Source organism: Trachurus trachurus (genome assembly GCF_905171665.1).
Source record: "Trachurus trachurus genome assembly, chromosome: 6".
NCBI classification, from domain to species: Eukaryota; Metazoa; Chordata; class Actinopteri; order Carangiformes; family Carangidae; genus Trachurus; species Trachurus trachurus.
In genome coordinates this window covers 33,129,818-33,156,148 of record NC_139897.1, presented here as the reverse complement: position 1 = coordinate 33,156,148, position 26,331 = coordinate 33,129,818, and the positions used below count along the sequence as shown (strand labels likewise).

The window sequence follows — 26,331 nt, the reverse complement described above, 5'->3', positions numbered from 1 at the left end:
TTGGGGAGGATGTAGTAACGCATTAATTGTATTAAAAAGAACGCAAGGTTTATGGCTATTTTTAGATGTAATATCAGAGAGATATTTACACCTCTCTTTTTTAAGGATTCTCTGGTAGTTCTGCCAGCTACTTTTGAGAATGTCATAGGAAACCTGTAGTTTATCTTTCTTGAATTTGCGCTCAGCCCTCCTACAGGCCTGACTGGCAGAGCGCGTTGTCTCGTTCATCCATGGTTCCTGTTTACGCTTACTACGTTGTGAGGACCATCAGCCACGTTTCCATGACAAGGAGAAAGTCCAGGGCCCTGGAGGAGAAAAAATCCTTCAGAATGAACGTCTTATTTGTTAGTGATCTTGCGTTCACTACCGCAAACTTGGCGGAAACCGGGAGGGGGGACAGTGTGGGGGGTCGGCACAGAGGCCGAAGGTAGCGGTGATTAGCGCCACCTTTGCGGGGGCGAGATTACCTTTTTATGGGAAGAACAAGACACAATTTTAGTGCCGGCAACAGGTACTAAGCTACTGCCAGCAAGGACCACGGAGCTCGAGTGAGTCTCCAGTGGAGCAGTTAATACCCTGTATGGGCAGTGGGGGGCGCTGTTACAGGGAATAATGTGCTGAGATTGAGTAAATGGACGGGGTGCATGTTTTGGTGATAGTCATGGGGCCGACTGGACAGCATGCTGGATGTTTGCTACTAGCATTTGGCTACCCTGGTTATTTGGGTGGATTCCATCACCTTTAAACAGTGACGGGCGTTCCCAGAATAAATTAAAATTGTCAATGTAGTTTACGGCACGGGATCTACAGGTGAACTGGAGCCAGGAATGTAGGCTGAGGATGCGACTGAACCGCTCCGCGCCCCGGCCAAACGTGGGAATTGGACCGGAGATGAAGACAGATTTGCCACAGCTTTTTAACCAGTTGAAGAGAAGGTTGAAATGATTCTTGGTTGCCTCCGATTCACGCCGGGAGTTGTCGTTTGATCCAATGTGGAGTACAATCCTTTTGATGGAGTGTGGAAGTGAGGGCAGGAGCTTCTGGGCTTTATCTAAGATGATGGGGACCGTAGCACCAGGAAAGCAGTGAGTAACTGCATTTAGAAAACGAATATCCCTCGTTATGGAATCACCAATGATCAGAGTGGTGGGATCAAAAAGCGGACGAGGAGGTGCAAACGTGTGATTGCCTTGGCAGAGTGAGAGACGCCCCGATGGATCAGGCTGTCCTGAGGACAGCTGCCTGGGCTGGACTGGGGGAACAGACGTGGGTTGGACAAAGGAAGCGGGGCCAGAACCAGTACGGGCTGCTCGACTTGCCCGGGGAGCTGGGGTGAACACAGGTATGGAGCGACGGGACCCCGGGAGGAAGTGCTTTGGCCCAGCGGGTGGTGGGGGGGGGGGGGGTGAAAATTTAGAGGAACCCTGTGATAGCTGGGAGAAAGGGGACATGGACTGAGAAGACGAGGGCAGAAGAGGGAAATCCTGTTCACTGAGGATGTCAAATTTGATCTCCAGGTGGAGACTGAAATGATGAGGTTCGGGGGATTTATTCCTTGTTTTCCCACTAGTCTGGATCCAGTTGGTTTCCTGATTCGGGGTAGAGCTGGCCTGGGCCTTGAAATTTGCCCCCAGGCGTAATCCTGGGGCAGGGAGGAAAGGAGAGACAGCCAGAGGATGAGCGGTGACAGGCTCCGGAGCAGAGGGGGGCGGGGCCGTATCCATGGCGACGGTGATCTCTGCTCCCAGCGCGCTGCCGGTTCTATGCTGGGCTGGTCCGAAGACGATAGTGTCCATGAACTTCTCCGCTTCCTGGATCTGATAGAGGTTGGAGATTCTTTTTTCTAGTTCGCGGATCTTTCCGGCCAGGAGGGTACAGTTGTCACAGCCTGGTGGCGAGGTGAGCAGCGGCATTGATGCGGATGTGATCCAGATACACTGAAACAGAGGAAGAAAAAGCGACCAGCAACAAACAGCCAGAGACAGCAGGAGGACTATGTAGCTGATCGAGGACGGAGAGTCGAGGTGCCGGTGAGAGGGCGAAAATAGCAGCCGGAGGTAGGCGAAGACTTACGGACGGATGTTGGAAAACTCAGGTAGCCTCCGCTCTCCGGAGTCAATCGCTGCAGCCAGGTGTTATTCAGGTAGCTTCCGCTTGCTGTGGTCGCACTCTCCGGAGTCACTCAATTGCAGGTGTTATTCAAGCAGCCTTCAGCCGTATGCCGAAATATCCATAAGGATTATCCACGCAATGATGTGAGGAATTGTCCATACAGTGACGGTGTAAGCAGAGTAAAATGAGTGAGAAGCGAAAAAGCAGTGAGAAGTGAGCTGGGAGCTGCACACGCTCAGATGAGGAAAATAGGACGATCGGACTTTTCGATTGTTAAAAACAATAGCCCGATAAGTCTATATTTTAAGCTTGTTTGTAGCGGAAGCTTCTCGAAGCTCCTCTTCCTGGTCCGTCCAAATCTCGCGTGATTTGCGCCGGCGTCAGTGCGGTTACTGCGAATCACGCGAGATTTGGACGGACCAGGAAGAGGAGCTTCGAGAAGCTTCCACTACAAACAAGCTTAAAATATAGACTTATTTAATTTTTTTCGGGACAATTACACAATTTGGGGCTTCAGCACAAGACGGACATTACATACGAGCATCATGGAGGTATTTGGATGTTTTTTTTTGTGTGTTTTTTTACGAAGAGCTCTGGTGTCCCTTTGCAACCGTTATATGGACATGCACTGCTACGCCAAGACCCCCTGTAACTCAGAGAAGGGACGGTGGACTCTGAAACTTCTTCCAGCCCTTAGTCAACATGAGGGTGAGTAGATAATGAGCGAAATATCATTCTAGGGTGAACTATCCCTTTAACTTAGAAGGGTATAGAAACTAGTTAAAAAGCGACTTTTCTACTGGGTCGAACTGCCGGAGCTTAAGCGACCGACGCCATCTTCTCGGTCGCTGCTTAGCGCCTGAGACCATTTAAGGGGTGGTTTGTTCTTTTATTTGTTTGTCTTTTCCCTTTTTTGTATTATTACTATTATTTGGAATATGTCTGTGTGTTTAAATTAAAATAATTTTAAAAAGAGTGACCGGTCCATGGGAAAACCTATTTACTTTAGACCTGGACCTGGACCTGGACCTTCAGAGTCACAGTAAGAGACCTAATAAAACCCAGAACCTGAGTGTATGTGTGTGTTCTTGTACTTACTACGTTGTGAGGACCATCAAGAGTTTTTAACCAACAGAGTGAGGACATTTTTGGGAAGTGAGGACATTTTGGCCGGCCCTCACTTTTTCCGAGGGCTGTTTGAGGGTTAAGACTTTAGGTTATAATTAGGTTTAAGTTAGGTTAAGAGTAATGGTTAAGGTTATGCATTCTCGTTATGCTTTCTTTTCTCTTTCTTTTCTCACCTCTTTTTGTTTATTTATTTATTTAGTGCTGTTATCATCACTACTACTTTTATTTTTACTACCAACATTTTCCCTGTTCTTTTCATCTTTTTCCTTCCTTTCTTTTTTAATTTTACATTTTTATACCTTGCACAAGGTATGCGATTATTATTTCTTGACTGTGCTTCAATTATGTGTTAGATCAAGGTGAGGTCATGTTATAAGCCTTTCAGATTTCAGACCTCACCTGCACATTTATTTTTCATATTTTTCTTACTAGTAAGAGAGATAAGTAAATGTTTTGTTTTATTTTTTATGTGTAAAAAAAAAATGCATTATGTCAATGAGTGTCCTCACAAATATAGCATTACAAGCATGTGTGTGTGACGTTACCGAACAGGAAATTACTTCCTGTTTTGTGTGTGTGTGTCCACTGATCAGTGATCAATGTGATGATAATAAAAACATGTTTGTGTTTGCAGAGGTCAGAACCACAAACTGAGAGGAGAGTCTCCAGGATCCATCTGTCTGTCCATGAAGAGTGACTGGTCCAAAGAGCTTCCTCCAGAATTCAGTTCTGGACCTGGACCTGGACCTGGACCTTCAGAGTCATGGTAAGAGGAGGTTTCTACTGTAAACTGAGCTGAAGATGATTCAGTCATTAGACTCCTGTGAAGGAAACAGAGAGAAACCAGGAACCAGATCCATCAGACTCTGAAGGTTCACAACAAACCTCAGAGACAGAAACATGCACACACACTCTGTCCATCAGACTGATGAATGAAGAGATTCAAACTAACAGGGAGTTTGTTTTAAGTCCAGATGTAAGGTCAACAGATAAACAGAGACAGAAACCAGACCAGTTCAGGACCAGGTCTTCATTCAGCTCGTCTCTCTACACTCGTCTTCCTCTACTTTCTCTCTCTCTGCTCCTCTGCTTACTGAAGCCCCGCCCTCTTGTGGTGGTTAACCAATCAGAGCTCAGATGTGGAGCTGTAACATGTTGTTGATCCAGAAATGTCTTGACAGGAGGAAGAGGAGTGGTGTCTCTGTGGACCAGCAGCTGTCCTGCTGTGGTCTCTGTCAGGACGTCCTGAAGGATCCAGTCTCCACCAGCTGTGGACACTGGTTCTGCAGACAGTGCTTCACCTCAGACTGGGACCAGTCTGGTTCTTCAGGACCCCCCTCCTGTCCCCAGTGTGGACAAAGACCCAGAACCAGAGGTGAGCTGCAGACAGCCAATCAGAGCAGCTGTGGACAAAGTGATACTGAACATCTGTCTGCTGATGTGGTCATTTGTGAAACCAGGACCTGTTGTTTTCTCCAGAGTCATTGGTCCATCACACAGCACTGACATTTAAGATTATGATTCAAACCTTCTCTTTGTTGTCTGCAGTTTTTCTGGAGCTGATGAAAATAATCTGATCAGATTGTCAGACTCTCTGTCTTCAGTCTGACTCTGTCTCTTCTCTCTCAGCAGATCGTGGTCTGCAGGAGGTTTTAGATCAACATAAGATCAGTCTGAGGAGCAGATGTGAACAAGTGACTGAAGGAACTGAGGGAACAGGAAGTGGGACCCTCCTCAACAGGATCTACACTGAGCTCTACATCACAGAGGGACAGAGTGAAGAGGTTAATACCCAACATGAGGTGAGACAGCTGGAGACAACGTCCAAGAAAAAGACCCTCCATGACACTCCAATCAAGTGCAACGACATCTTTAAAGACTTACCTGTCCAACAGAGAGAGGACGTCTCTACAGTCTCACCTGTCCAACAGAGAGAGGACGTCTCTACGGTCTCACCTGTCCAACAGAGAGAGGACGTCTCTGCGGTCTCACCTGTCCAACAGAGAGAGGACGTCTCTACGGTCTCACCTGTCCAACAGAGAGAGGACGTCTCTATGGTCTCACCTGTCCAACAGAGACCCATCAGAGTGGTTCTTACCAACGGCGTCGCTGGCGTTGGAAAAACCTTCTTGGTGCAGAAGTTCACTCTGGACTGGGCCGAGGGCTTGGAGAACCAAGATGTCAGTCTGCTGGTTCTGCTTTCGTTCAGGGAGCTGAACCTGATCAGAGATCAGCGGTTGAGTCTTCTCAGGCTGCTCCATGTTTTCCATCCAACATTACAGAAGGTCACAGCAGAGCAGCTGGCTGTCTGTAAACTTCTCTTCATCTTTGACGGCCTGGATGAAAGCCGATTGTCACTGGACTTCAACAACAGGGAGGTTGTGTCTGATGTCACACAGACGTCATCAGTCAACGTGCTGCTGACAAACCTCATCCAGGGGAATCTGCTTCCCTCGGCTCTGGTCTGGATCACCTCCAGACCTGCAGCAGCCAATCAGATCCCTCCTACATGTGTTGACAGGGTAACAGAGGTCCGAGGCTTCACTGACGCCCAGATGGAGGAGTACTTCAGGAGGAGGTCCAGTGATGAAGATCTGTCCAGAAGAATCATCTCACACATCAAGACGTCCAGGACCCTCCACATCATGTGTCAAGTCCCAGTCTTCTGCTGGATCAGTGCTACAGTTCTGGAGCACATGTTGACCACAGACCAGAGAGGAGAGCTGCCAAAGACCACCACTGACCTGTTCTCACACTTCCTGCTGGTCCAGACAAAGAGGAAGAAGAACAAGTACGGTGAAGGACATGAGACGAGTCCACAGGAGCTGACGGAGGCCGACAGGGAAGTTCTTCTGAAGCTGGGGAGGCTGGCGTTTGAACAGCTGGAGGAAGGAAACATCATGTTCTACCAAGAAGACCTGGAGCAGTGTGGTCTGGATGTCACAGAGGCCTTGGTGAACTCAGGACTCTGTACTGAGATCTTCAAAAGAGAGAGTGTGATCTTCCAGAAAACAGTCTACTGCTTTGTTCATCTGAGTGTTCAGGAGTTTCTGGCTGCAGTCTACATGTTCCACTGTTTCACCAACATGTACACACAGGTCCTGGAGAACTTCGTTGGTAAACAACATTTTATTTTAACCTTGGATGTCTTCCTGCAGGGAGCCATGCAGAAATCCCTCAGCAGTAAAAACGGTCACCTGGACCTGTTTGTTCGCTTCCTTCATGGCCTCTCTCTGGAGTCCAACCAGAGGCTGTTAGGAGGTCTGCTGGGTCAGACAGACAACAGTCCAGAAACCATCCAGAGAACCTACAACAACCTGAAGGAGATGAAGACTCATGAAATCTCTCCTGACAGAAGCATCAACATCTTCCACTGTCTGACGGAGATGAAGGACCAGTCAGTTCATCAGCAGATCCAACAGTTCCTCAAGTCAGAGAACAGATCAGAGGAACTCTCTGAGATCCAGTGTTCAGCTCTGGCCTACATGCTGCAGATGTCAGAGCAGGTTCTGGACGAGTTGGACCTGAGGAAGTACAACACATCTGAGGAGGGACGACGGAGACTGATCCCAGCTGTGAGGAACTGCAGGAAGGCTCGGTGAGACCAGACATTAAATCAGTAGTTCACATAAACAGAGTTTTTCTTTTTTTTACCATTATTTTTAGTTTGACTTTGAAAACATTACGTGAGGGATAATATAGAGTGAGCAGGCTTTGCTTCAGGGTCCCGTCCATCCTGTGAGAGTGATGAGGATCATTGTTTCCTGTCAAACTCAGTCAGAGAAGATGAGCTGAAGCTCAGATGTTCATCACATCATCACGTCCTGTCTTCAGATGCATCAACTGTGTTTTTACTGCAGCTTTCATCTGATTTGATTCTGACACATTTGATATTTTCTTTCTTCACAGACTTGATGGTTGTAAACTCTCAGAGAGTCACTGTGAAGTCGTGGCCTCAGCTCTGAAGTCCAACCCCTCCCACCTGACAGAACTGAACCTGAGTGACAACAACCTGAGTGATTCATCAGTGAAGGTTCTGTGTGCTGGACTGGAGAGTCCAAACTGTAGACTGGAGACTCTGAGGTGAGTTCACTGACTGGACCTGTTGGACTTTTGTCTGTGTTCAGTTAAAATGTGTGAAGTTCAGTTCGAAGCACATGACATTAAAGGAGTTTACTTCCTGTCCACGGTGTCTGTGAAGCAGCCTCTGGTCACATGACTCCACTGTCAGTGAGGGGTCAGAGGTCAGCTTCAGACAGTGGACAGTTTCTCCTGAGCCACTGTGACTGTGTCCACAGCCTCTGGACCTGAAGCTTCTTCAGCTCTGAACAGATGATGAGACACTGAACGCTGTCAACAAGGAGCTTTGTCCTCAACTCACTGCTTTTATTCTTTATTCAGATTGGAGCGCTGCAGTTTGTCAGAGATCAGCTGTTCTTCTCTGGTCTCAGCTCTGAAGTCCAACCCCTCCCAACTGAGAGAACTGGACCTGAGCTACAACTACAAGCTGCAGGGTTCAGGAGTGAAGGATCTGAGTGGTTTTCTGGAGAGTCCAGACTGTAGACTGGAGACTCTGAGGTCAGTTCACTGACAGTTACTGTTGTAGATCTTAGATCTTTGATCCACAAATGAACCTGATTGATCTTCACTCAGAACTTGAATCATTGACTTTGATGTCATGAATGAAGGACGTTTGAAATACTTGTTGTCTCATGTTTCCAGTTGTTCTTCTCTCTCACACTGACAATGACCTGTGTTTACACAGATCCAAGTCTTAAACATGTACAACACCTTTTCCCCACAATCCATGCCGTCCTGACATCAGCTGTTATTAACACACAACTCAAATCAATAACAGGATCACATGTTGGAGCACCGCTCACATCACACAACAAACCTTTAACAAAATCCACACTCAGACCTGAGCAACAAGGATGTTAACTGTACACAACAAGCTGTTATTACAAGGTTAACAACAGAGAAGACACACAACCTGGGCTGTGTGTGTGTGTAAAAGTGTCTAAGTGTCAGAGAGAGAGTAGGATAAAACTTGCTAACTGTTAGCCACCATAGCTCAGGCGTTGGTCTCCCGTCAGATAAAAGCTGCTGTTGTTCTTCAGATGAAAGCTCATTAAGGTGTTCACCTCTCCAGTGGAGCATCACTGCAGTTGAATTAGCTGCTAAACTGCTGGAGGCTAAAAAGCCAGGGGACACGTCTGTGTGTTGACCATTCACCAAGGCAATGTAAACAGAAGCGCAGCTCAGACATGGTGCAGTTAAGTTAAGAGACAGCGTAGCGTTGTGCCTTTTAACCTCCATGTGAACTCTCTGTGGGAACTTACTGCACATGTGCAAACAGCCACATACACACCGTACTGACAAAAGAGGCAGAGCAGCTCTGGGCCTTTGCTCTGTAATACTACACATGGCTGAGTGGTTTGTGCAGCTGCTGCCTGGACAGAAGCTAGCTCTGTTTACTGGCTTTTATTAGACCATGAAAATCACCACATTCTGACACATTGAACTTGTAGTAAACTTATCTGAAAGTCAAAAAGAATCCAACTTTAGATGAAGTGAATAAATCAAAGCCCTGACAGCACGTCACTGGTTTTTATTCCAGTCTCTGTTTCTCTTCATGTTTCACCTCCACTACAGAAACACATGTGATGTATCAGACATTATAAAACGGAAAGGTGAAATCCGGCGATCTGATTGGTTGTTAACCGTGGTATATTGAGCATATACCACGGCTACTATTCTAAAACCTTATCACAGCGTAGGCTATCACTCCGCGTCAGGCACGTACTTTTACAGTCTATGGGCACGTATGACTGGTATGAATGGAAGTTGTTGTCATGTATCCATGACAACGGACTGTTGCAGTCCATAGCAAAAGACAGCTGATGCTTTTACGATGTTAAAAAAACGGACTAAAGTAGTTGAAATCACATGTTTAAAGTTGACTTTCACCTCTTGGGAGGGTTAACAATGATAGAGGGGACTGAGCAGTGACTTTCACCTGAAAAAAAGCGGAGGAAAAGACGAGATGCAGAGCTACTTGGAGCTAACGTCTGGAGAGGTGGGACTATTTTTTTCACAGTGAGGCTATTTTATTGGATAATATGTATTTCTGGTTGAATAAACCTACATGAAATTGATTGCGTATCCCTCTTTTATATTGCCTTCATTCGTAACCGTTTTATAAAAGCAATATATCACTCCAGTCCGTGGTATTTGCTCATTATACCACGGCCTGTCGTGATATATTGCTTAAATAACTGATCTATAATCAATAGCTGCTGGCTCCACCTCTTTCCTGAGGCTCTGTGTTGTTTATAGTGAAGCATTCCTTTTTTTATTTCTAACCCTAACCCCCGGCCGGTCTGTCACTGAAAGCCCCACTAGGATGACACACTGAACACTGTCAACAAGGAGCTTTGTCCTCAACTCACTGCTTTTATTCTTTATTCAGATTGTGGGGCTGCAGTTTGTCAAAGATCAGCTGTTCTTCTCTGGTCTCAGCTCTGAAGTCCAACCCCTCCCACCTGAGAAAACTGGACCTGGGTAACAACAGAAAGCTGAAGGATTCAGGAGTGAAGCATCTGAGTGGTTTTCTGGAGAGTCCAGACTGTAGACTGGAGACTCTGAGGTCAGTTCACTGACTGTTACTGTTGTAGATCTTAGATCTTTGATCCACAACTGAACCTGATTGATCTTCACTCAGAACTTGAATCATTGACTTTGATGTCATGAATGAAGGACATTTGAAATAGTTGTTGTCTCATGTTTCCAGTTGTTCTTCTCTCACACTGACAATGACTCTTCACTTTCAGCTCATTTCACTCAGTCTGATCAATAATCAATGATCTGATCACTGCAAGTGTGTGTGTGTGTGTGTGTGTGTGTGTGTGTGTGTGTGTGTGTGTGTGTGTGTGTGTGTGTGTGTGTGTGTGTGTGTGTGTGTGTGTGTGTGTGTGTGTGTGTGTGTGTGTGTGTGTGTGTGTGTTGTAGTCAGTGTTTAGTCCAACAGGTATTGATCAGATATTGATTGTATATTGACCGACTGATCTGAGGTCAGCAGCAGCTGATGAATCTGTGCTGACATGTGGATGATGTGTGTAGAAGGCCACATGATGATGATCCACAACAACACAAGGACAGAGTCCCTCTACTCATTTACACACTGATCATTGATCAGGACACATCTGATCAATCATCAATCATTTCATCTTCTTCTTTTATTCTTTATTCAGATTGGAGAGCTGCTGGTTGTCAGAGATCAGCTGTTCTTCTCTGGTCTCAGCTCTGAAGTCCAACCCTTCCCACCTGAAACACCTGGACCTGAGCAACAACAACAGGCTGCGGTATTCAGGAGTGAAGCATCTGAGTGGTTTTCTGGAGAGTCCAGACTGTAGACTGGAGACTCTGAGGTCAGACTCTGTTTTATTTCTGTGCTCAGATGAATGTGATGTGAAAGTTGTGTTGATACTGAGCTGAAGACAATGAGGCTGATATTCTACTGATCAACACTGAGGCTGTAGGACAGGGTAGGCAGGCGCTCACAGACCAAGACCAGGGCTGTGGGGGGGTCGGCACCTCAGACAGCTCATCACACAAAAACCTCACAACAAACACATTTATGCACAATGGTTTACACAGATCCAAGTCTTAAACATGTGCAACACCTTTTCCCCACAATCCATGCCGTCCTGACATCAGCTGTTATTTACACACAACTCAGATCAATAACAGGATCACATGTTGGAGCACCGCTCACATCACACAACAAACCTTTAACACAATCCACACTCAGACCTGAGCAGCAAGGATGTTAACTGTACACAAGAAGCTGTTATTACAAGGTTAACAACAGAGAAGACACACAACCTGGGCTGTGTGTGTGTGTAAAAGTGTCTAAGTGTCAGAGAGAGAGTAGGATAAAACTTGCTAACTGTTAGCCACCATAGCTCAGGCGTTGGTCTCCCGTCAGATAAAAGCTGCTGTTGTTCTTCAGATGAAAGCTCATTAAGGTGTTCACCTCTCCAGTGGAGCATCACTGCAGTTGAATTAGCTGCTAAACTGCTGGACGCTAAAAAGCCAGGGGACACATCTGTGTGTTGACCATTCACCAAGGCAACGTGAACAGAAGTGCAGCTCAGACATGGTGCAGTTAAGTTAAGAGGCAGCGTAGCGTTGAGCCTTTTCACCTCCATGTGAACTCTCTGTGGGAACTTACTGCACATGTGCAAACAGCCACATACACACCGTACTGACAGAAGAGGCAGAGCAGCTCTGGGCCTTTGCTCTGTAATACTACACATGGCTGAGTGGTTTGTGCAGCTGCTGCCTGGACAGAAGCTAGCTCTGTTTACTGGCTTTTATTAGACCATGAAAATCACCACATTCTGACACATTGAACTTGTAGTAAATTTATCTGAAAGTCCAAAAGAATCCAACTTTAGATGAAGTGAATAAATCAAAGCCCTGACTGCACGTCACTATTTTTTAGTCCAGTCTCTGTTTCTCTTCATGTTTCACCTCCACTACAGAAACACATGTGATGTATCAGACAATAACCAGAGGTGGGTAGTAACGCGCTACATTTACTCCGTTACATTTACTTGAGTAACTTTTTGGAAAAATTGTACTTCTAAGAGTAGTTTCAATGCAGCATACTCGTTACTTTTACTTGAGTATATTTCTTCAGAAGAAGCGGTACTTTTACTCCGTTACATTTAGCTTCATTCCGGTCGCTACTTCTTCTTATTGATCCAATGTGCGATCTGTTTGTTTATGTTTTAAGGGAGATACTTCTGAGCAGAGCGATAGACTCTGAGCCTCTGTCACGTGACTGCGTTTCACCAATCAGATGTTGCCACTCGCGACGTTTGCCTCCGTTTAACCAATCAGACAGAGCCAGGCAGGTACATGACCGCACACAAAATCTCCGCGGTAAACAGGACGGTCACTCCGCCTCAAATTTGAGAAACTGTGGCTAGTAAATGATTAGGATGACGTCAGCCCCGGTATGTCGTGGATAATAGTGGATAATGTCCGTGAAGGTTCTCAGTCATCCAGGTCATCTTATTCTTCTTCCTCCCTAGGAAGTTTAAACCCCATACACACCTGGAGACACATGACTCCTAGTCACATGACCACCCCCCCAGTTTCGGGGGTGTGGTTATGTGACTTTGGTTTCACTAGAAACCAATCATAGGCCCCCCCCCCCCCCCCCCACACACACACACACAGTCACAGATAGACACACAGACACACACACCCACACAAAGAGCTTATGGACAGTTCATAGATCTTTCATAGATAGGCCTATGTAAGTTATTGTGGCTGAATTTGTCTTCATTTATGTTACTTTGTAAAAAATGTCATTTATGCTTTTGTCTTAGTTGTTAAATGTTGTTCTTTGGCAATATCTAGATTTTTTCATTGCTATTATATTTTTGTGTATCAGATTAGGCCTACATTTATGCGCTGATAATTAAACGAGCAAATCAGAGGTTACTCAGCAGTTACTCAGTACTTGAGTAGCTTTTTCACCAAGTACTTTCTACTCTTACTCAAGTAAATGTTTGAATGGCTACTTTTTACTTTTACTTGAGTAACATTATTCTAAAGCAACTATACTCTTACTTGAGTACAATTTTTGGCTACTCTACCCACCTCTGACAATAACTGATCTATAATCAATAGCTGCTGGCTCCACCTCTTTCCTGAGGCTAAGTGATGTTTATAGTGAAGCCAATCATCCCATAATAAGCAGGTGTGTGTTTCTACACGTTAGTTGTCATGGTAACAGAGTTCAACCTCACATGTTTGTTGGATGGAGCCACAGGTGGAGCTGACAGGTGAAGAGGCGGAGTCACTGCGTCTGTGTTGAAGCAGCAGCAGCTTCTCATGAATATTAATGAGCTGTTTTCTCTCTATGTGACTGTTTAACCTGCTTCCTGTTGCTTCAGCTGTTGGACTTTGATTTTCTAAACTTGTTCTTTCTGAAGCTTCTTCAGCTCTGAACAGATGATGAGTCACTGAACGCTGTCAACAAGGAGCTTTGTCCTCAACTCACTGCTTTTATTCTTTATTCAGATTGAAGGACTGCAGTTTGTCAGAGATCAGCTGTTCTTCTCTGGGCTCAGCTCTGAAGTCCAACCCCTTCCACCTGAGACACCTGGACCTGAGCTGGAACAAGAAGCTGCGGGATTCAGGAGTGAAGGGTCTGAGTGGTTTTCTGGAGAGTCCAGACTGTAGACTGGAGACTCTGAGGTCAGTTCACTGACTGTTACTGTTGTGGATCTTAGATCTTTGATCTACAACTGAACCTGATTGATCTTCACTCAGAACTTGAATCATTGACTTTGATGTCATGAATGAAGGACATTTGAAATAGTTGTTGTCTCATGTTTCCAGTTGTTCTTCTCTCACACTGACAATGACTCTTCACTTTCAGCTCATTTCACTCAGTCTGATCAATAATCAATGATCTTATCACTGCAAGTGTGTGTGTGTGTGTGTGTGTGTGTGTGTGTGTGTGTGTGTGTGTGTGTGTGTGTGTGTGTGTGTGTGTGTGTGTGTGTGTGTGTGTGTGTGTGTGTGTGTGTGTGTGTGTGTGTGTGTGTGTGTTGTAGTCAGTGTTTAGTCCAACAGGTATTGATCAGATATTGATTGTATATTGACCGACTGATCTGAGGTCAGTAGCAGCTGATGAATCTGTGCTGACATGTGGATGATGTGTGTAGAAGGCCACATGATGATGATCCACAACAACACAAGGACAAAGTCCCTCCACTCATTTACACACTGATCATTGATCAGGACACATCTGATCAATCATCAATCATTTCATCTTCTTATTTTATTCTTTATTCAGATTGGAGGACTGCAGTTTGTCAGAGATCAGCTGTTCTTCTCTGGTCTCAGCTCTGAAGTCCAACCCCTCCCACCTGAGACTCCTGGACCTGAGCAGAAACACGCTGCAGGATTCAGGAGTGAAGGATCTGAGTGGTTTTCTGGAGAGTCCAGACTGTAGACTGGAGACTCTGAGGTCAGACTCTGTTTTATTTCTGTGCTCAGATGAATGTGATGTGAAAGTTGTGTTGATACTGAGCTGCAGACATGAGGCAGATATTCTACTGATCCACACTGAGGCTGTAGGACAGGGTAGGCTGGCGCTCACAGACCAAGACCAGGGGCCTCATGTATCAATACTTGCGTGGATTTCATACTGAAACATGGCGTACGCCAAAATCCAGAAACTGTCGTACGCACAAAAAAAATCAGATGTATCAAAGTGTGCGTACGCATGGATCTGAGCACACATGTAGAAGTGCCTAACTCCTCCCTGTCCACGCCTCCATTTAAATATACAAATACATGTAAATAAGGCCTGCACCAAAGATTCTCTTCTCTTCACGGTCAGATAACACCATGAAAAACTGTGAGGAAGAGCAATTTAACAAAATTTGAGGTGAAGGTGCTCCTTGATAAAGTTGAGCCGCGTAAACTTTTTTTTTTTTTTCTTTCCTCCGGCACCATCACAAAGGGGAGTGGGAGAGTGTGTGTGTGATATAAAGGTGAATGTGACGCGGACAACCGCTGTCATCCCAAATGAAAGCAGACAATGTACTCAATAAGCCGGTGCATATTCTCATTTGTCCAGGTCATAGTATTTCAAAGGAGGTTAAATCGAAAGCAACTGGACTTAGTTATTTGTCTAGGAAGACGTTTCACCTCTCATCCAAGAGGCTTCATCAGTTCATGTACGCAGCTGACCAGGCTGGGACTGGTCCAACTATCTGGTGTGGAGACTAACTATTTAACCTCTTGTGTGGGCGTTTCACAAGGGTGATGATGTCACTGGTTCCCTTTTGTGCTCCAAGTGCCAACGACATTAGCTGGAGTGACAGTCGTTGGTGGGAAGTTGGTTTCGACTTCGTTAGTGCCCTATTGTGTTCTAACGACAGTCGTTGGAGTCACTTGCCACTTGTGAACAGTAGAACAAACAACAAACAAAGAACAACTACTGTTCACAAGTGGCAAGTGACTCCAACGACTGTCGTTAGAACACAATAGGGCACTAACGAAGTCGAAACCAACTTCCCACCAACGACTGTCACTCCAGCTAATGTCGTTGGCACTTGGAGCACAAAAGGGAACCAGTGACATCATCACCCTTGTGAAACGCCCACACAAGAGGTTAAATAGTGAGTCTCCACACCAGATAGTTGGACCAGTCCCAGCCTGGTCAGCTGCGTACATGAACTGATGAAGCCTCTTGGATGAGAGGTGAAACGTCTTCCTAGACAAATAACTAAGTCCAGTTGCTTTCGATTTAACCTCCTTTGAAATGTACTCAATAATTAAATTATGTGAAATGGATTTATGATTTTCATTTTCCTTTTTTTAAACACAGATCGCGTAGTAAATAAATGCAGTGCGCCAGGGAGGCTGATAAAGACACATGTCCAACTTTACGCATGTGTTTATTGACATTAAGTACTTCACGCAGCGTGTGTAGTTAACCAGCAAAAAAAGAAAGTCACTGACAGTGTGATATCTGGGCGGACGTGCTCAGTGTGCATCGGGGGTTATAGGACAATTAAACAAATACATTTACTTTGCAATGCAAGCCTGTAATCTGTTCCCAACTATGCTGAATGAATGAATCGTGCGCTGAACCAGCCATCTCGCCTCAATGTTTGTTCATATGTGATGCATCTGTACATTCACTTCACACTGCAGTATCTGCAATATCTTAAAACTAAAGCTGACGGTACTGCTTTGCGCATGTTTTTATATCCACCTATCTAATTGCAACACGTGGATGGGTTGTTCATAAATGTGTCTCTGATGTGCACATTACTCTGAGGAATAATTGTTTTCACAATATTAACAGTTTCCCAGCTTCACCTCTAAGTGTCGCCAAAGGAACAATAGCTGTAGAAACGTGCGTACGCCAGCTATGGAGTTGGCGTGGGGCACCGCACTTTTCCATGGTTATTTCACTTTTGATACATCTGAACGTTGGCGTGGAAAATGACGTACGCCACTTTTTCGTGCGTACGCAACATTGATATATGAGGCCCCAGGGCTGTGGGGGGTTGGCACCTCAGACAGATCATTACACAAAAACCTCACAACAAACAGATTCATGCACAATGGTTTACACAGATCCAAGTCTTCAACATGTGCAACACCTTTAGCTCAGGTGGTTGGTCTCCGTCAGATAAAAGCTGCTGTTTTTCTTCAGATGAAAGCTCATTAAGGTGTTCACCTCTCCAGTGGAGCATCACTGCAGCTGAATTAGCTGCTAAACTGCTCGACGCTAAAAAGCCAGGGGACACGTCTGTGTGTTGACCATTCACCAAGGCAATGTGAACAGAAGTGCAGCTCAGACATGGTGCAGTTAAAGGGCAACTTCGGTTTTTTTCAACCTTGGCCCTGTTTTCATATGTTTTTCTGTGAGTGATGGATAATACTTTTATTGAGGTTGTTCCAGTATTGAGCCAGGCAGGCAGCCTGCAGCCCAGCTAATGCTCTTCCATGGGGCAAGTGGCTCCCGTCAAAGTTTGCCCTATAAACGGGCATTTTTTTCAAACTGACCGGCTCAGATAGTTACAATGAGTGTCTGACAACATACTAGAATGGAGAAATTAATGTATGTCTCTACCTTTAGCACGTCTCTTCTTCTTCTGACTGGCAGTAGTCATCCCCGGTCAAAGTGGTCACAGCAGACCCTGTGGTCGGCACGGCGATGGCGCAGTGCATCGACAGGAGTGTCAGCATCCATTTGTAGCACATCTAGCCATAACTTGTGAAAGCTCTATGAAAGCTGCGCAAAGAGCAGCCCAACATTTTGTTGTTACAATTTGTAAATTCTCCGGTCGTCTCTCTTCACCTCAGTCACACCGGTGTTTTGTTGCGAGTTATCGCGATATTTCAGAACGAGATTTCTGGCGTGGTGAGATTTGGACACAGATCCCAGCAAACAGCGACCTCCAGCTAAAGGTAGAGACTATTACGTTCATTTCTCCTTTCTAGTATGTTGTCGGACACTCATTGTAACTATCTGAGCCTGTCAGCTTGAAAAAAATGCACGTTTATAGGGCGAACTTTGACAGGAGCCACCTGCCCCGTGGAAGAGCGTTAGCTGGGCTGCAGGCTGCCTGCCCGGCTCAATACTGCAGCGACCTTATTTTTTTTTTGTTTAAAGGGACAGTATGGGACTTTATTGGCTTTTTATTGACAAAAATCAAATATCGCTTTCATAAATACGTATTTCACTGAAGTGGAATCGCGCCCGCATACAAACGAGCGCTTTCTCGTACCTTAGAATGAGATGTTACAAGTCGTTACAAACATACAGGGGGGGGTTCACCGAACCTTCTCTGCCATGTTGAATTGCCATGTTTTACGTTCAGTGTCACCGTGGCCGTCAGTAACCACAAACTCGGGCCGCCGGAGCTTCTCGGCTCGGGGAGAAAGTTTTCCAGACAGCGCCTGTTAAAACTGTCACCACCGTGTAGCTAGTGTGAGGAAGGACGGGGGCACTGGTGTTGCCTTCAGGTGCAGTCAGACACCTGAATGACGCCGTGAGTGACGCCGTCGGCAAACCGACCGGATGTTATTTTACTCGACGAGAGAAAGCCGGTAAAACGTGGGTCAGGTAAACAATACGACATCACCATGACAACATATTGTCACGCCTGTATTGTTTTGCCTCGTGCTGGCGGACCGTTTGTTTACATAGAGGCTTGTTTATCCTGATACATGCAGCGTGTGTTGTTTTTCTGACTTCTGCCCGAGTTTACATAAACGCAACAGCAAGAATACGTGCCGACATGCAACCGCACCGCTAGATGGGGGTAAATGTCCCATACTGTCCCTTTAACTTTCTTTTTAATTTTTGATTTACATTGACAGCAAGACAAGCTCATCAGAAAAATAACAAACTTACAGCCTTCCGCTGTCACGAACAACAACATACAACACAAAATAATACTATATAATATAATAAAAACCAAAAACACAAATACATGTAAAAGACAGGAAAGAGAAAAAAAAAAATTTGTGAGAGTGTGTGTGGGGGTGTTATCTTAATATACACCAACACTTATTATTGATGGCCACTCGCATCCAAAAAACATACTCAGGGGGGTCCACTCTTTAACAAATTCATCTAAGGTTCCTTGCACCACATGAGATAGTCTTTCATAAGGAACAATTGATAGCAGTTTCTCATACCACATTGCTAACGTAGGTGGGTGCTCGTCAAGCCAAGCATTCAGAATTGACAGACGTGCGGCATACAACATAATATTCAACAATTTACCCGTTTGACCAGACAAAGACAAAAGATCGATACCAAGAATACACTGTTTAGGATCCATTACCATTTTAATGCCAAGGAACTTCTCTATCTCTGTTTGGACAGTAGACCAGAATATTTTAATCAATGGACATGACCACATTAAAAGAAAGTAAGTGCCTGGTTGTTTTTGACACTTCTTGCATGCTACCGAACATGAGTCATCATATTTACTACGTATTTCAGGAGTCATATGCAGTTTGTTAATTATCTTATATTGTACATCATGTGATTTGTCTGATCTAGTAATTTTCTTGGCATTATTTAACACCTTACGCCAGGGCTGGTCATCTAGGTGAGCACCAAGGTCTTTTTCCCAACTATTTTTGATATTAATTATAGTCCCATCATTCGTAAGCAACTGATCGTATATATAAGTAATCACTTTCTTATTAATTGTTGCTGCTTTCATGATGAGACTATCAAGAATATTCAGCTTACTACCACTTTTTGTAATATGAAATTGAGTTTAAATAACTCTTCATTTGTAAGTAACGATAAAGTTGAGTTCGAGAAAGCTTAAACTCTTCTTGCAGTTGCTGAAAATACTTTAGTGCACCACCTATATACATCATATCACCAATTTCTGTAATACCAGCGGTCTTCCGATCTCTGAATCCCACATCTACACAAGAATTTTCAAAGTCAGGATTATTCGCAATGGGTGCTAAGAATGAATATTGATTTAAACCAAGGTATTTACGTAATCCTTGATTTTAATCAAGGATTGAGGCATTATCATGGCAGACAGAGTGTAGAATATTCCTCAGTCCAATAGGCCTTTTGTAAACCATCTAATAAGAGTGATCTCAAAATAAATCTCTCCACACTGAAAATAAAAAGAACAAAAACACAAAAAACTAACAAACAAACAAGAAACAAAAATTGGCCAGCAGCAGCGACCTTAACTCATTGGCTGCCAGCCATTTTCAGAGCAGAGAGCCCCATACTGCCAGCCGTTTTAGAGCATTTTGAACGACCACAGAATATTGTGTTCTATGACTATGTAAACACCAAAACTACCACGAGAAAGAGTAGACTCTCTTCATTCAATAGGGAAAAAAAGGTTGTTTCCGTTGTTGTTGTTACGTCCATATAGGCTGTTGTGCAGCTGCTGCAGCGGTGTGTGTGTGTCTCAGGTTACAGGTAGAGCGGCGGGGGGCATGACATCATCGTTTCAGAAAAAAGCCGTATTGGCCGTCCAGACGAAAACGCTGGGGCGGCGTTTTCAAATTGTCCCACTCTGGGACCCGTTTTCAAAAAATACCGTTTTCACCCCGGAAAACGCAGTTTTCGTGTGGACGCGAGGCCAATCCGATAAAGTATTTATCCGGATTAAAAAAAAACTGATTCGTGTGGACGGGGCCTGTGTTGAAGCAGCAGCAGCTTCTCATGAATATTAATGAGCTGTTTTCTCTCTATGTGACTGTTTAACCTGCTTCCTGTTGCTTCAGCTGTTGGACTTTGATTTTCTAAACTTGTTCTTTCTGAAGCTTCTTCGGCTCTGAACAGATGATGAGACACTGAACACTGTCAACAAGGAGCTTTGTCCTCAACTCACTGATTTTATTCTTTATTCAGATTGGAGCTCTGCGGTTTGTCAGAGATCAGCTGTTCTTCTCTGGTCTCAGCTCTGAAGTCCAACCCCTCCCACCTGAGACACCTGGACCTGAGCAGAAACGAGCTGCAGGATTCAGGAGTGAAGGGTCTGAGTGGTTTTCTGGAGAGTCCAGACTGTAGACTGGAGACTCTGAGGTCAGTTCACTGACTGTTACTGTTGTAGATCTTAGATCTTTGATCCACAACTGAACCTGATTGATCTTCACTCAGAACTTGAATCATTGACTTTGATGTCATGAATGACGTTTGAAATAGTTGTTGTCTCACGTTTCCAGTTGTTCTTCTCTCACACTGACAATGACTCTTCACTTTCAGCTCATTTCACTCAGTCTGATCAATAATCAATGATCTGATCGATTCGTGTGTGTGTGTGTGTGTGTGTGTGTGTGTGTGTGTGTGTGTGTGTGTGTGTGTGTGTGTGTGTGTGTGTGATCTTCATTTCATCTTCTTCTTTTATTCTTTATTCAGATTGGAGCGCTGCAGTTTGTCAGACATCAGCTGTTCTTCTCTGGTCTCAGCTCTGAAGTCCAACCCCTCCCACCTGAGAGAACTGGACCTGAGAGGATACAACAACAACCTGAGTTCTTCAGCTCTGCAGCAGCTTCATGATCTTGTGAAGAGTCCAGACTTTCGACTGGAGACTCTGCGGTGTTTCTGATCTGTAGCTGTTTCCACAGCTGATGAGACTGTGGGAGTGAAATAAAGTGTAAAGTGCAGCAGGTGAACCTGTCAGGATGTGACATCATCACACATGACATCATCTATGACATGACAGACTCAGAAAACGCTGCAGCAGCTTCAATGTGTCAATCATCAGTGATCCAGTCACAGGTAAAGGTGTTGAGTCAAACAGGAACAATGAGCTTCACCTGTCACTCAGGTACAGGAAGTACTTTTACTCCACTAACTCCTAACTAAATACTTTTACTGTGATACTGTCATTATAGAAACTTTTACTCTGTTCCTATATTATTATTATTCACTGTGATACCTTGTAAGCAGTACTTTTACTGAGATGCTGTATCTACAGAAACTACTCTTATTGTTCTACTGTAAATACATGAGTTATTTTTACTGTGTTACTGTAAGTACAGGGAGTACTTTTACTGTGGTACTGTAAATAAAGGATACCTTGAAGTGCAATTATTGTGATTCTGAAAATACTTTTACTCTGGTACTGTAAATATGAGAAGTATTCACTGTGATACCTTGAAAGAAGTACTTTTACTCTGATACTGTCAACAGAAACTACTTTTATTGTTGTGCTATAAATACATCAAGTACTTTTCCTTTGGTACTGTAACTAAAGGATACCTTATATAAAGTACTTTAACTCTGATACTGTATCTACAGGAAATACCTTTATTTATATATATATTTATATTATTACATACGGATTATTAAGTAGTTTTACTGTGTTACAGTAACTACAGTGAAGAACTGTTTACTTTGGTACTATTAATACAGTAAGTGTTTATAATATTGTAACTACAGGAAGTACTTTTGCTGTGGAACTTTAAGTACTGTGAAGTAAAAATATCACTAACTTTTCTCTCCAAAAGAAAGAAAAACAAACATCTCTTATCAAAACTTTATTGACACAAACTCTAAACTGAAAAAGCAAATCTCATATTGTCTCTGCACAAAGACAACAAAGAGTTTTTTAACTGTGAAAACAGTTCAACCTGTTCAAGAGTTGTGTTTGGGCAACACGGCCACATAACAGGAGAAACACTGAAATAGTTTATTCTTGTCCACATCAGAGTGAAGTTATTAACTTTACTGATTATCCATCTGATTATCTGTCCTGCTGCGAGCGCTCAGCTTCTTTCAGTGGCCTCCATAGACTGTAGAGAGAAGTAAAACATCCCATAATGAGCTCCTGACGCTGGGCTCAACAGGTGAGGAGCGAATTCCCTCAGCTGAACGTCTGTAGGAGGAGACGCTCAGAGAGAAGGTCAGGAGGAGGTGGAGGAGGAGGAGGAGGAGGAGGAGGAGGAGGAGGAGGAGGAAGAGGAGGTGGAGGAGGAGGAAGAGAAGGACAAAGAGGAGGAGGAGGGAGAAGAGAAGGAGGAGGAGGAGTGAGAAGAGGAGGGAGGAGTAGGGGGAGGAGGAAGCGGAAGAGGAGGGAGAAGAAGAGGGAGGAGGGGGAAGAGGAGTAGGAAGAGGAGGAGGAGGGAGAAAAGGAGGGAGGAGGTAGAGGAGGAGGGGGAGAAGGAGAAAGAGGAGGGAGAAGAGGAGGGAGGAGGTGGAGGAGGAGGAGGAAGAGGAGAAAGAGGAGGGAGAAGAGGAGGGGGAGGAGGAGGAGGAAGAGGAGAAAGAAGAGGTGGAGGAGGAGGAGGGAGAAGAGGAGGGAGGAGGGGGAGAAGGAGGAGGAGGAAGAGGAGTAGGAAGCGGAAGAGGAGGGAGAAGCGGAGGGAGGAGGTGGAGGAAGAGGAGAAAGAGGAGGGAGAAGAGGAGGGGGAGGGGGAGAAAGAGGAGGAAGAGGGAGAAGAGGAGGGAGGAGGTGGAGGAGGAGGGGGAGAAGGAGAAAGAGGAGGGAGAAGAGGAGGGAGGAGGTAGAGGAGGAGGAGGAGGAGAAAGAGGAGGGAGAAGAGGGGGGAGGAGGAGGAAGAGGAGAAAGAGGAGGGAGAAGAGGAGGGAGGAGGTGGAGGAGGAGGTGGAAGTGGAGGGAGAAGAGGAGGGGGAGGAAGCGGAAGAGGAGGGAGAAGAGGAGGAGTAGGAGGTGGAGGAGAAAGAAAATGAGGAGGAGGTGGAGGAGGAGGACGAGGAGGAGGTGGAGGAGGAGAAAGAAGATGAGGAGGAGGAGGAGGAGGAGGACACAAACACACTCTTGTAACGCTCTTTCAAATAAACGTCGTCACTCTGGTGAAAAACTCTCTCCGGTCCTCACAACGTAGTAAGAACACACACACACACACACACATGAAGCCTCGGTCTGATCCGACGTCAGGAGACGAGCAGCGTCAGATCACCTGACTCACCTGAACGTGACGTGAGTCGTCCTCACCGTCACCAACGTGCACTGAAACAGACGGAGGAGAAGATCCACTTCACTGGAGTCTGAGAAAAACCGGTTTCCTTGAACGCAGCCTGAAGAGTCACGAGTTATTAAACCAGGAGACAAACTCATTCACAAAACCTGACGAAGCTTCAGACATGTGAACACAGCGACACCTGGTGGTCGATCAGAGTTACAGCAGCTTTTTACACATCACTGACTTCACTGTGTCAATCTGGTCTCAGAGTTATTAGATCTAGATAATTAATGTTTAATGGTTATTAGTGTCGTTTACATGTGACGCTGTTAATGAGCTACAAACGATGGGACGTGATTGGACAATAAAACATCATCAAAATACAACTTCACTACAGTAAAGGAAGGAGAGAGGAGAGAGAGGAAGAGGGGGAGGAGAAAGAGTAGAGAAAGAGGGAGAGAGAGACTTAGAGGTGGAGGAGGAGGAAGAGGAGGAGGTTGAGGAAGAGGAGAAAGAAGAGGAGGAGAAGGAGGAGGAGGAAGAGTAGGTGGTAGAGGAGGAAGAGGAAGAGGAGGGAGGAGAGAGGAAGAGGAGGAGGGAGTGGAGGAGGAGGAAGAGGAAGAGGAAGTAGAGAGGGAGGAAGAGGAGGAGGAGGAGAAAGTGGAATAGGTGGAGGGGGAGGAAGAGGAGGAGACTGATGAGGAGGAAGAGAAGGAGGAGGTGGAAGAGGAGAAGAAGGAGGAGGAAGAGGAGGAGGGGGTGGAGGAGGAGGAGAAAGAAGAGGAGGAGGAGGAATATGAAGAGGAGGAAGGAGGAGGAGGAAGTGCAGGAGGAAGAGCAGGTGTAGGGAGAGAGAGACTTAGAGGGGCAGGAGGAGGAAGAAGAGGAGGTTGAGGAGAAGAGGAGAAGGAAGAGGAGGAAGAAGAGGAGGAGGAGGCGGAGGTGATGGAGGAGGACGAGGAAGGGGGAGGAGGTGGAGGAGAAAGAAGAGGAGGAAGGGCAGGAGGAGGAAGAAGAGGAGGAGGAGGGGAAGAGGAAGAAGAGGAGGAGGAGGAGGAGGAGGAGGAAGAGGAGGAGGAGACGGAGGAGGAGGAGGAGGTGAAGGAGGAGGAGGATGAAGAAGAGGTGGAGGAGGAGGAGAGGGAGGAGGAAGAGGAGCAAGAAGAGGAGGAGGAGAAAGAGGGGGAGGAAGAAGAGGAGGAGAAGGGAGGACAAGAAGGAAGAGGAGGTGGAAGAGGGGGAAGAGGAGGAGGAACAGGAGGAGGAGGAGGAAAAGGAAGAGGAGGAGGAAGAGGAGGAGGAGGAGGAAGAGAAACAGGAGGAGGAGGAACAGGAGGAGGAGGAGGAAAAGGAAAAGGAAGAGGAGGAGGAGGAGGAAGAGGAGGAGGAGGAACAGGAGGAGGAAGAGAAACAGGAGGAGGAGGAGGAGGAGGAGGAGGAAGAAGAGGAGGAACAGGAGGAACAGGAGGAGGAGGAGGAGGAACAGGAGGAGGAGGAGTCCAAACGTGTAGAACTAAAAGCATGAATCTCTAAATCTCTCAGAGACAGATCAGAGTCTTTTATCTTGGATCGAAGCCTCAGACGATAAAAACTGGTTTTGACGACAGAGTTGATGTGTTGGTCCAGTTATAAATCTCTGTCCAGCTTCACTCCACCATGAGAAACTGTGGTTTAACATGAGGCAGGAGGAGGTGCAGGTCCTTGAGAGGGGCATCAGAAGGAGGTCCAGGTCCTTGAGAGGGGCATCAGGAGGAGGTCCAGGTCCTTGAGAGGGGCATCAGAAGGAGGTCCAGGTCCTTGAGAGGGGCATCAGAGGCTCCTCTGGGGTTTCAATTTGTCCTCCTCTTCCACCTCCTCCTCCCTCCTCCTCCACCTCCTCCCTCCATTTCCTCCTCCTCCTCCTCCCTCCTCCTCCTCCTCCCCCCTCCTCCACCTGCTCCTCCTCCTCCTCCTTCCTCCTCCTCCTCCTCCACCTCCTCCCTCCTATTCCTCCTCCTCCTCCTCCTCTTTCTCCTCCTCCAACTCTTCTTCCTCCTTCTCCTCCTCCTCCCTCCTATTCCTCCTCCTCCTCCTCCTCTTTCTCCTCCTCCAACTCTTCTTCCTCCTTCTCCTCCTCCCTCCTATTCCTCCTCCTCCAACTCCTCTCCTGCTCCTTGTGTGATTTCCTGTAAATGCAGAGGAGGAAGTGAAACTAATATGCCACCATTTTAGAGTGAACGGAGCAGAAGGAGAGAAACTGAAGTCTGAGACGAGTGAGTGTCAACACAACATTATAATTATGATTATTATGATTATTATTATTATTATTATTATTATTATTATTATTATTATAACTATTGTTGTTGTTGTGTCAGAGTGTGAGAGTCAGTGTGTCTGTGTGGACTGTGGAGGGAAGAAGAGTCAGACGTAGTCCGTACATACGTCAGCACATTGTCTCAGATTCACCTCCACACAACTTCTTCACACTCAGAACAAACATCAAAGGTCAAAGGTCACGGTGACTGGATGAACATGGATTTAATGTCAAAGTACTATGAGTGGTGGAGGTCAACAACTGGATCAAACAAGGAAGTGATTATAGTTTGTCCTCGGTGGATTTGGGTGTGTCTTGATTCTGTGTGTGTGTGTGTGTGTGTGTGTGTGTGTGTGTGTGTGTGTGTGTGTGTGTGTGTGTGTGTGTGTGTGTGTGTGTGTGTGTGTGTGTGTGTGTGTGTGTGTGTGTGTGTGTGTGTTACTGGTCTCCCTCTCAGACTGACTGAAGTCCTGAAGATGAGTGTTAATGTGGAGGAACAGGAGGACAGATCAAAGTCTCTGGAGAGTGACGGGTCCAAACATGAACCTCCAGACTCACAGTAAGAGACCAGATAGAAACCTGAAGTGTGTGTGACGTCACAGAAGAGGAAATGTGTGTGTGTCCATTGATCAATGTGATGTGAATAAAGGTGTGTGTGAGTGTCCAGTGAATAAAAACATGTTTGTGTTTGCAGAGGTCAGAACTACAGACTGAGAGCAGAGCCTCCAGGATCCATCTGTCTGTCCATGAGGAGTGACTGGTCCATGGGACATCGTCCAGTATTCAGTCCTGAACCTGGACCTCCGGAGTCAGAGTAAGAA

At 45.6% G+C, this 26,331-nt stretch overlaps 1 protein-coding gene across 1 annotated transcript in view; it reads left to right on the top strand.

The window, feature by feature from the left end:
* Positions 1–3,885: 3,885 nt before the first annotated feature.
* LOC310987541 (NACHT, LRR and PYD domains-containing protein 3-like) overlaps positions 3,886–26,331 on the top strand; it is a 136,013-nt gene continuing 113,567 nt past the window's right edge. Inside the window, exons 1-10 of the mRNA XM_083973849.1 lie at positions 3,886–4,006; positions 4,422–4,654; positions 4,870–5,135; positions 5,316–6,838; positions 7,150–7,323; positions 9,713–9,889; positions 10,494–10,670; positions 13,342–13,518; positions 14,123–14,296; positions 20,201–20,374. Of these exons, the coding sequence (XP_083829975.1) occupies positions 3,927–4,006; positions 4,422–4,654; positions 4,870–5,135; positions 5,316–6,838; positions 7,150–7,323; positions 9,713–9,889; positions 10,494–10,670; positions 13,342–13,518; positions 14,123–14,296; positions 20,201–20,374 (3,155 nt within the window). The 5' untranslated portion in view covers positions 3,886–3,926. The remainder of the gene's footprint in view (positions 4,007–4,421; positions 4,655–4,869; positions 5,136–5,315; positions 6,839–7,149; positions 7,324–9,712; positions 9,890–10,493; positions 10,671–13,341; positions 13,519–14,122; positions 14,297–20,200; positions 20,375–26,331) is intronic.